Raw genomic sequence first — 12,117 nt, forward strand, 5'->3', positions numbered from 1 at the left:
GCCTACAGGCCAGACTTGTTAACCTGGTGTTATGCAAATGAAGGAGAAGTTAGCCTCTAAAGCCTTGCGCTAGCGAAAAAGTGTTTAAATGGGGACCTAGGCAGGTTAACATTGTGTTTCAGCTCTAAAATTATAAAAAATAAAAATTACCAAAATATAAAAACAAATCACAGGCAACTTTTACGAACTTAATGTTCTACATTTCAGTTCTGCAAAAAAACATTGTATCATATCCACGGTGATGAACATAACCTAAACACAAAACTCTCAAAAGTTAACTGTAAATGAATTTGGTAATTAGACAGGGATGCTATATCATCTTTACATTTGAGTCTGCACTGATTTGAGATGAGGTAGCTGCTACTCCTTGATGTTTCAAGTTGTAGGTTTTGGTCTATTCCGGTTTAAATTTTGATGTGTACTTGACTTTTTTGGACATGACTGAATGGTGGATCGTATCTCGCGACTTTAAAACAAGAAAATGTCAAGGCCGTAGGAAAGCCAAAGGGTGGGCGTTTCCTACGGCCACCCTTTGGGTGGGCGTAGGAAACGCCCACCCTTTGGATGGGCGTAGGAAACGCCCACCCTTTGGATGGGCGTAGGAAACGCCCACCCTTTGGATGGGCCTATACATATAAATCTTTGCTTGGACCTAGTTGGCACGTAAGCCTACGAAAAACAAATGTTCTGAAATGTTCGAGTGCCTAGTTCAACAGCCATAAAATTACCGAACAATAATTCTATGCACGAAGCCATAAGAAATTGTCTTTGTCGATACAGCGCGTCTTTCGTTATCATTAGATTACACGCATCGCGTTCATGCTATATACGTTTGAAAAATAAATCGCTCGGTATTTTACCCTATAGCACAAAACATAAATCTGGGAGTTTACCGGGAGGTTTTGTTTTTTCGGGAGGGTAATCTCAATTTAGGGAGGGTCCCGCAAAATCCGGGAGAGTTGACAGCTCTGCTACAGGCTCTAACTCATTGTGCAGGATCCATGCATTGCAGCTGATGGAGTAATTTATGTACATGTAGTTACTGTTCATAGACCTATTAACTATACTGTTTAGTTAATAGGTCTATGTTATTGTTGGATTGCATCTTTGAGGTTTGTATTTTATTCCACATCGCCTGGAACTTTGGGTGGCTAGCTATGTCACTGCGCTGATGCAATTCATTTGCTGTGTCATTATGTGGGACTTATGAGCTTTACCAGCTGCCATTAAATCACACAGCACTTACAGCACCAGCTGCTGCTTGGCAGCGTGTTACTTCAGAGCATATCATGAATAATCAAATGCTCTTTGCAGTCAACTTTTGTTATATATTGTCTATTAAATAAAGATGTTTTAAGTGAAAGTGTTGTGTCTAGTAATAATTAGAGAAATCACGGAAATCTTACGATTTATAAACAGCAGTAGAATTATTGTAAAAGTTGTTGATTTACAAAGTTTGGACCACTAATCATTGGCATATTCTTATTATTATAATTATTTTATTATTGTTGTATAGATAAGAGCCTGTGTATAATGCCTATATGCAGATGGAGAACATATTAGCAGAGAATGACGGTACATTTGTGCTCTGCGACTTCGGTTCCGCTACTGCTCGGTTCTATGTGCCAGGCCAAGATGAAAGGAGTGTGACTGAGATAGAAGACGACATTAATAAGTGAGTTGTCTTCCCGTGTTCCATCTGGGCGCGGCACTGTCAGGTAGCTTCCGTGTGATGTCATAGATGCTGATAGGATATAGACTCATTTATATCCTATGTACTTTCTGCCTAGTTACTCTGCTATTAGATATTCTAATTTGTTGACGAACAAATTGTTGCCGAACTTTCGGTTAAAGGTTGTTCAGTGAACTTTGTACCGTTACATAAGGTAAACTTACCACATGCTTACCATACAATTTATAGGATACAGTCAGAATTTCTTATACAATATTAATCCATTCTGGTATCTTTTATGTTAGAGCTGATGTATTTTGGAGCAAACAAAAAGCGTTGAGCGTTCTACAGCTCAAAAACAATAACAAATACTTCAATGGTTACATTGAGCATTAATCTAAATTCATTATTAACAGTGGTACCTTGAGTTACAAATTTTGTTCGTTCTATAACCATTGTTGTATGTCAAAAACATTGTATCTCAAAGCAATTTTTCACATTAAAAATAATGTAGTTAGTGTTAATGCGTTCCAATGACATGAACCCACCCCAAAATATGGTTAAATAACATATAATATAGCAATTGGTATATAAGTAAACTAGTAATAACACACATAATGATAAAATAACATTGATTTTTGATAAATATCAATGAAATCATTAAAAAAGAGGTTTTATTCTACAGTACCTACCATAGTGACAGGCGAGGGGCGGCCTAGAGGAGAAGATAAGAAGGAGTGAAATATTTTCTCTTTTTATTTGCATACACTTAACCCTTTGACAGGGGAAACGACCAGAATGTCGTTTACCGGTTGCGTGGGGAAACGACATTTATGTCTATTTTGGTAGACGTTTATAAAGCTGTCGTCTAGTAACGTTAAACAAAGGATATGAACACTAGTAAGTTTTAAATATCATCAACAAGATATCAGTCGATGATTTACAATATGAAACGATTATCTGAGAGGCGTTGCTTTGTGCTGAAAGCTAAACAAATCGCGATTCCTTGGAAAAGATTAAAAGTTGGAAAAACCAGTCAACATCGGCTCGACTTTCAAAACGGTAAAATAAAAGATTATTTTATCCTGCGATCGTTAGTGATTTTTTGTCTGATCAGAATAAAATTAATTCAAATGATAGAAGTGATGTAAACTTTTTTGAACTTTTAATATACTTGGAATATTAAGAGAAAACGATCGTTATGGTGGCTCGCACGGCTACGTTATAGCGTTTGACTCTACCGAAAAAGATGCTTCCAAGCATTTCATACAGGGACAATTGCACATGGTTGTATTTTTTTTGAGTAGTAGATATGTGAATGAATGTATATGTACAAAAAATTTTGTTCATTGAACTAAATTTAAGATTTGAGCTATGCATGTTCATAAAATATCGATTTTTTTGAATTTTCGAAAATAAATTACACGAGTCTCGGTTGTTTTTGGGGGGGCTTATACCCGGTCAAAGGGTTAATAACTAAACAGACACTAAATAACTAAACAGACACTTAATAACTAAACAGACACTAAATAACTAAACAGACACTTAATAACTAAACAGACACTTAATAACTAAACAGTCACTTAATAACTAAACAGACACTTGATAACTAAACAGACACTTGATAACTAAACAGACACTTAGTAACTAAACAGACACTTAATAACTAAGCAAACACTTAATAACTAAACAATCACTTAATAACTAAACAGACACTTAATAACTAAACAGACACTTAATAACTAAACAGACACTTAATAACTAAACAGACACTTAATAACTAAACAGACACTTAATAACTAAACATACACTTAATAACTAAACATACACTTAATAACTAAACAGACACTTAATAACTAAACAGACACTTAATAACTAAACAGACACTTAATAACTAAACAGACACTTGATAACTAAACAGACACTTAATAACTAAACAGACACTTGATAACTAAACAGACAGACACTTAATAACTAAACAGACACTTAATAACTAAACAATCACTTAATAACTAAACAGACACTTAATAACTAAACAGACACTTAATAACTAAACAATCACTTAATAACTAAACAGACACTTAATAACTAAACAATCACTTAATAACTAAACAGACACTTAATAACTAAACAGACACTTAATAACTAAACAGACACTTAATAACTAAACAGACACTTAATAACTGAACAGACACTTAATAACTGAACAGACACTTAATAACTGAACAAACACAAATAAAAAAATTGCTACACTAATTTCTAATTTTTTTTGAGCTCTGAATATTTTAGTCAAGTTTGTAATCATCACTTACGCTAATCATGCGTTGCCACAATTTCACGCTTATCTTCCATCAATATCATTCTTTTAGGCTTTTTCTCTTCAACACTTTTGTTTTTAGCTTTGAGACCCATGGTTGATAACATAATGAGGGTGTATGATCCAAAATAAAACAAAACACAACGAATAAGCAAACATGTATGAATGGAGGGGCGACGACAACCAAACAGACTAAGTGAACGCACTACTCCCTAGCTACTCTCGGTGTAGCACGATACACCGTGACTCCGGTTACTCATGATACACCGTGGCTACGGTAACTCACGATACACCGTGGCTACTCACGGCGATCATTTCTTCGTATTTTTAATTTTTCTCCGTAGGTCAGAAGGAAATTGTTGGAAAATTTTATTTTGTAGTCCAAATAAATCATATGTCATGCAATCGTATTTTAAGGTACCATTGTTTTTAACTGAGAAATAGTTCTATTTAGAATCTTAAATTATATGTGAAAACTGAATTAATAAAGCAATAATCAGTAAAAATATGTTTTTTATTGTTACTATATGTTAACACATTAACTTAGGTGCAAGTTTAGTAATGTGTAGGTTTAATGCTAGAGATAAAATAATGTGATGAACTTACTCTAACGTAACCTACATGTAGTTTAACTTACTCTACATGTAGTTTAACTTACCGTACATGTAGTTTAACTTACCCTTCATGTAGTTTAACTTACCCTTCATGTGGTTTAACTTACCCTACATGTAGTTTAACTTACCCTACATGTAGTTTAACTTACCCTTCATGTAGTTTTCTTTACTTACTTGTTATATGTTTACTGTTTGCCAGATTTTGCTATTTTTTAAATAAAAACTTCAAGAAGTTTTGGACGTCGTATGTTGGAAATCGCCTCACAGTCCAGATAAATATGTTTTTGCATTGTTCGCTACAAGCTCAGTGAGAGTTTGTTACTGGTACAAGTCGCAATTTTAATTAAAGAAAAGAAAGTTCATAGTTTCATGCTTCTTATTTGTTAACATCGTAAGTTGCGTACCATTCACTGTCAATTGTATATAAATTCTTTGACAAGTGTTGACGCCTGTTGACAAGTGTTGACGCCTGTTGACAAGTGTTGACGCCTTGACGGAGCATTCTGTTGTCTAAATCTTGTTTATACACATTTTCAAACGATTGGCACATCAACTGTATGTAGCTTCCCTAGAAGTATTAAACTTTCTTAATTTAATTTATTAATACCATTGGCTGTTCTTTAGATTCAATAGTGAATTCTATTAATTGTAAATATTGTCTTGACGAGTAAGGAAATGTTGTCTCTTACAGGCATACGACTCTTTCACACAGAGCGCCTGAGATGATCAACTTATACGGTCAGAAAAGCATTACCACCAAGGCTGACATCTGGGTAAGCCCTACATTACATTAGCTGTCTGAAACATTCCATTTCTCTATAATTCTATGGCATGGTGCAGGTGGCTGATATAACAAATCTGTTTTACACAGGTTAGTGAAAGGTAGAAATGTTAGTTCAAATCGCTTAGGCCATTAACCCTTTTACAGGCATTGCAACAATATGTTTAACGATAATGACGATAATGGGCAGAGCAACTGTTATGTCACCACACGAACGACTTTTTAAAAAGGGATTTCTGGTTTGCCGATTGCCATGTTTTGTTTGAATTATTTACCAATAGGGAACTACAATAGAGGGGTCTCTGTTAGCAACCAAAAACGTTTTGTGACTAAAACGATCGTTTCAAACAAAAACTAAACAAACTAAAAATCCGACAAAAAGCTTTGCATTAAATTTTCGTATTTTGTTAGTTGCTTGTTTCTGCATTTGTTTAGTACTAGTGGTAGTAGTAGTAGTAGTAGTAGTGCTGTTAGTACTAGTAGTAGTAGTACTGTTAGTACTAGCGTTAATAGGATAATATCAGCTGATAGTGACAACTTGTTAGATTTAGTAGCCCGAACTAACAGTGAAAGTCATTCAGGTTCAGATTGTTACTGGGACGATTACATCTGAATCTGAGAATCTGAGAGTGAGTTTTGAAGAAGATGGAGTAGTATTGATGATTATGGAGGTGGGGGTGATGCTAGTGCCTCAACTACTAAATTTGAAGAGGGACAAAGCTCCCCCAATTCATAGCTTTGTTGCAGTAACAGGTCCAGTGTTCACCCCAGTAGAATAATTGAATAATAATAATAATACTAGTTGAATAATTTGAGAGAAAATAAAAACAACTGTAAAGTTTTTCAAATTTTGTCAAACAACTAACTTTCAAACTTGATATCACTAGGAAAATGTTTTGTGCCGGTCAAATAAATAAAAAAAAATAAAACAATTCTAAAAGGGATTAGATGTTAATGTGAAATAATTAGCAAGTAATAGCTAAATTAAGTCGGTTTTGCTACAATTACAATAAAAAATGATTCGGTAATGATACAATTAATGCAAGCTGAAAAAACAAAATAAAATTCCTGAATATGTTGAATTAATAATAACAATTCTTGCATAAAAGTGTGTGGGTATAAAAGGTTACTGTTCTACCAGAAGCTATCCATCAAAACTTTGAATACGACGATACTGAAAAATATGACAGAATATGATAGTATTTTGTAGTTGAAATTTTATAAGATCAATATCTGCCGAAAATGGTTGAATAAAAAAATTATATTAATAATAAAGATTGGAAACTAATCAAGTAATAATAATAGTGATAGGAAAATGAATAATGTTTAAACTTCAAACACAATACTCAAATTATGTTTAAAAGAATGCAAGTTGAAACAATAACGACGATGAAACAAACTTTAAAAACTTATATTGTAAACTTCAAAAGTTATAAGAAGTTTATAAATGTAATAAGAGAATGTAAATTTATATATCTATCTATATATATATTTCTCAAAGTATGTAAATGTATGTAAATATAAGAGTGAGGAATAACTGATACTTGTAATCTTACACGATACATATTACAGTAATCTCACAAATGTTTGTTGTAAATTGTGAAATTAATTACGGATTACTAATTGGTTAGGTTTAAAAAGAAATATGTGTAAGCTAATACACCTAGCTGTACAACCCGGCGTTGCCCGGGTAATAAAGTCTGTCGACAGAAAATTGATTTGTATTTAACATATAACAACATTTGCCATTCTACCTAAAGATAACTGGTAAGGTTTTCAAACTTTGTCAAACAACTTTTAAACTTTATATCATGAGGAAAATATTTCGTGCAGGTCAAATAAATTAAAAAAAATAAAACAACTATAAAAGTGTTTAAATGTAAATGTGAAATAATTAGCAGTAATAGCTAAATTGAGTCTGTTTTGCTACAATTACAATAAAAGATGATTTGGTAAGGATACAATTAATACGAACTGAGAAAACAAAATAAAATTTCTGAGTATGTTGAATTAATAATAACAATTCTCGCAGAGAAGTGTGTATAAAAGTGTACATAGAAGTGTACATAGAAGTGTACATACCTTGCACTCGCAACCAATCGTCTCGCAACCAATCGCCTCGCACTCGCAATCAATCGCCTCTCACTCGCAATCAATCGCCTAGCACTCAATCGCTTTGCAATCAATCGTCTCGCACTCGCCAACTCATTCATCCGGAAAACCGCGCCTGGAGACTCTTGCTGCACTTGGGACGAAAAAGGTCTTGCACGCATCCCCAAGTGACGCCACAGCCCCAAATCGCTAGCTGCATTACCCATCCACAGGAACAGATTCATGTACAGCAAGAGGTTTATTGAGAGTTGTCTTTCATACTGTAAAACAACTCCAAATATGCAGTCTACTGAAATTTTTTGCCCTGATCACACTATGCATACACATATGCAGTCATATATGTCAATAATGTTGGGAAGAACAATGGAAATCTGCAATACATTTTACAGCTAGTTTACAATGCATCAGTCTCAAACCACTCAAATCGGAGTTGCCGTATTTGTGTACAAACAACTGATAATGAAATTGACATTGCTAGGCAAACTGAAGTTCTTCAAACCTGATGATAGCCTTTTTATGAGATACAATAAGGAAAACGAATGCATGAAAATATATATATACTGAAAAATATGTTAGAAAATGCTGCATGTGGTATAGCAGAACATGAAGAACATAGCATGACATAACAATAACACAATGTTAGTTCAACGCAACACTTGCGGATAGACAACAGTTTTTGTTTTTCTGTTGGGTGTATGAACAAACAGTTTTCGGCTTGTGCCTACTTTTGAGCAGGTGACGTACAGCTGGTCATGGCTAAAGCAGGGTGACAGTAAGTCGATACCAGCTGCTCTCTTTCTTTTTACCATCGTCTATCGCATCCCTCGGAGTACTCGTGCAAGTTCTGTAGTAGTAAGTTACAGTAGGCATACTCGTAGCTGAAAAAAACTTAGTAACTCAGCTGCAGAAGGAAATGAACATGTCCCACTATCACGAACAGTGGCAAATCTAATGCTATTAAGTAGTTGAGGTGTCGCAATTCATAGACGATACACTACAACATTGAATGAGAAGTACTTACCTTTTTGAAGTAGAAATTTCGTAGGTAAAACGCAGTAGCAGTACCCGTGCAAGTTCTGTAGTAGCTGTAGTTCTGTAGCACTCGTAACTGAAAAAAGTAAAAGTAACTCGGCTGCAAAAGGAAATGAACATGTTTACAATCACAAACAGTGGCAGATCCAACGTTTTAAACCTTTTCACTGAAGTAGACTCATTTATGAGTTTTCTACGGTCGACCGCATAGACGCATTTTTGCGATTTTACCAGCAATTGCTAGTGACTGAGTTTTATTATTCGTTGATAACATAACCAACGGTTTTTAGGACTTTTATGGTAGTGACAGCGTTGTCCTAAGATTTCTCTATAAAATCAGCCTAAAGTTTAATATTTTAATCTTTGTTTGGGAATTTCCAACTTAAAAACAAAGATTTTTTGTGTAAGTTCATCAAATACGCCCGAGTTAGAAAACAAATAACTACTTATGTTGATGACATTATAGCCGATTCAGATTTTTGTGATTACACAGATAATTAAAATAGCAATAGCAGCGCCGACTCTGATGGTGGTGAAAGTAATGGTTTTGTAAGAATAAGGAACATTGTAGAGGATCATTCTAGTTTCATAGCTTCACATCGCTTTATCAATGCACAAAGTATAGATACAATGAATTTTTTGCATAGCAGTGTTTGTTAACATGTTGGCAAAATAAAATATATAACCAAAACAAACGTTCTAGATAGAGTTTGAAATTGAAAAAATATTGTATACATATCATGAAGCAATATCGGCAAAATGGCTGGAAGTAGGCCGATAGCTAAATTTGTACACCGACGCAAGTGAAATGGTTATGCAGTGGAGGTGTGGCAATTCATAAACAATACAACATTGAATGAGAAGTACTCACCTTTCAAAGTACTAATCTGATGTATAAATTTAGTAGGTGAGAACAGCGTTTTTTCCAGTGGCCCCAAGAAACAAACGTTCACATGACTTTCTCGGTACACATTGACAGTAAATATTAATTAAATGTAAATTACTACTCATTAATTTATTTTATTTAATGAGTAGTACATTTGTATAGATGTATGGGCACCTTTGTATAGGCCGCAGAACTCAGGACGGTGCTTTTTAACACGGCAGCAGCTTTGCTGTTTAAAACGGAACAGTACCGTTGGGCACTGGAAAGAGGCGGAGATAACTAACCGAATATGACGTCATTTGTGTGTGAAAACTGAAAACGATGAATAGGTTATGTATAGAGGCGCACTAACCAGAGATTCCCGTTAATGCGCCCTAGATACCTAGTAGCGGCTAATAGTCCGAAAAGTACTGTACTCTATAAGGCGGACACACACACTGACAACGATTGCCGTTTATATAGTAGATGTTACTGTGGCCCAAAGGAAAGCATTCATTGGAGTTCTTTTGAACATGGGTATCAAAAGAAAACTATTGATTTTTACTGGAATACCATGATTTGGTCTCAGGACATACCAGTGATTAGAGATATATTTATCTAGAACACATTCAATTTGATGGTGTTTTTTTCATGTCGACGACAGGAACACAGAGCCATCCAAGGGTTCATCAAATATTGATCAACTCTACTAGTTCAGCCCAGAGCTCGGTCACCTCAAAGAAACATAGGAAAGGGAGTTTAACCTGCGATGCACTGTCTCCATTGCTGAGACGATAGTTGGCTTCAAAGGCAGACACGATTTAGACAACTACATCAGAGCCAAAGATATCACCGCCTTTGGGCAACAAAGAGTACAATCTGTGTGATTCAGTTCCTGGTTATAGCTCTGTAACCGTGTACCACATCAGGGGTATGTCAAAGGGTTTACACGGTCAACCAAATGAAGCGTGTGTTAAGCTGTTGTCACCGCACACGGCTAAATGCCATCACTTGGTTGTCAAGAACTATTATACGAGTGTATCTCTCTGTGAGAAGTTCTTACAGTAGGGTACATACATCACAGGCACTATCAGTCCAAACAGGGTTCAACTCTTTCCCCAATATGAAGGAAAAACTGAGGAACAAGGGAGATATAGTCGCTAACAGAAAACAATCTTCTTGCTGTGAACTGATATGACAGAAAACTAGTCAGACTTTTCTCAAACTGTTTAACTATGAAACCAATAAAGAAGGCATTGTACGATGAGCAATGAAAGAGGTTCCAAAAATAGTAAATAACTACAACCATGTATTAGGGGTTGTTGACATTAGTGACCAGATAACAGACCAGTATTCTGCAGAGTTTAGGATGGTGAAGACGTGGAAGAAAGTTGTATTTCATTTGATCGATTAGAACCATCACAAATGCATTAAACTGCTACAGAAGCAATCCTAACCATCAATGTAAAAAGCTAACCCACTACAACTTAATCATTCAACTACTGGAAGGATTAATTGGGAACTGGCGTGAAGAGGGAAAATGAGTAGGCCGCCCTAGTTCTTCTCCCCCAGTAAAGAGGATTGAGACACACCTCATATATACCATTCCAAATGGAAAAAGGCGAAAGTATGCTGTGTGTGCTAAGCCAAGGCAACAGGGCAAGGCAACAAAGGAACAAGAATGGTGTAAAGATTGCGGTGTAGGCCTTTACAAGGGTGAATGCTTTTGAAGGTACCATAGCTAGAGAGAAAGTTATGCTAGAGAGTTACTTGAAACATGTTTATGCGTGTTTACCTGTATCATAAAAACATAATAAAAGTATACAATGTCATAAATAAGAGTGTCTCAACCATTTTTTTTTTTAAATCAATTTTTGGTAAATTACTTCACCCAGGTCGCCTGAACTAGCCACAGAAATTCACTTGCAAATGGGTTAATTATTAATGTTGTTTTACCGTAATTAATAGGGCACAACTCCAAGTTGCATTTAACTCGATCACTACCAAATGTATTTTTAACTCCGAACTTTTTTTTTCTATTCACACAAATGTTGACATAACATCACTAATTTTGTGATAACTTGATAAAGAATGAAGGTATCAACTTAATTTAAAAAACAGGTTGTTGAGAAGAAGATACTTTATTAGGAAACAGATAAAAATCTTAAATTAACTTCATTAAAAAACTTCTTTCAACAAAACTTTCACAAATTTCAACAATATTTTGCATGCAATTTCGATGGTCATATTTTGACTGTTACCATAATATTTGGTTGCTATACTGGTACTGTTGTTACTACTACTACACCAGGCTATTTCATAGCAAGATTCATTGCTTGAAGAGTCAGAATCACTTGATATAAAGTTACTGGAGTCCCAATGGCGGAGAATGTTAGAAGCTTCTACAGCTGTAAGCGATCGCGGTATTCTTTTTTTATCCATGCTTTTTTTATGTGGTGAATTTCTGTTTAAAAATCAGTGTAAAAGTGGAGCTGCTAGTGAGGGGCCTGCTGATTAGTATATATCGTTAGCAACAAGCTTGTTTTCATGGAGACCAGATCTTATTGGTCTATCTGAAGTGAAAGCTGAGTAATTACTAATAAACTAACGCACTGTCTAAAAGCCGATGTATCGGCTTCTGGCTACAAATAGAAGATACGCCGAGCCGATACATCAGCTTTTGGTAGTGAATGAGTTAAACAACTGGTTCTCACAGCACGTGCA

At 35.1% G+C, this 12,117-nt stretch overlaps 1 protein-coding gene across 3 annotated transcripts in view; it reads left to right on the forward strand.

Annotated features, from left to right (window-relative positions):
- The window catches only part of LOC137386948 (AP2-associated protein kinase 1-like), a 76,560-nt gene that overhangs the window by 36,675 nt on the left and 27,768 nt on the right, over positions 1-12,117 (forward strand). For all 3 annotated transcript variants that reach the window (XM_068073190.1, XM_068073192.1, XM_068073191.1), the window contains 2 exons: positions 1,548-1,675; positions 5,295-5,376. In XM_068073190.1, coding sequence (XP_067929291.1) covers positions 1,548-1,675; positions 5,295-5,376 — 210 coding nt within the window. The remainder of the gene's footprint in view (positions 1-1,547; positions 1,676-5,294; positions 5,377-12,117) is intronic.

This window comes from Watersipora subatra, chromosome 2 (genome assembly GCF_963576615.1).
Source record: "Watersipora subatra chromosome 2, tzWatSuba1.1, whole genome shotgun sequence".
Lineage (NCBI taxonomy): Eukaryota > Metazoa > Bryozoa > Gymnolaemata > Cheilostomatida > Watersiporidae > Watersipora > Watersipora subatra.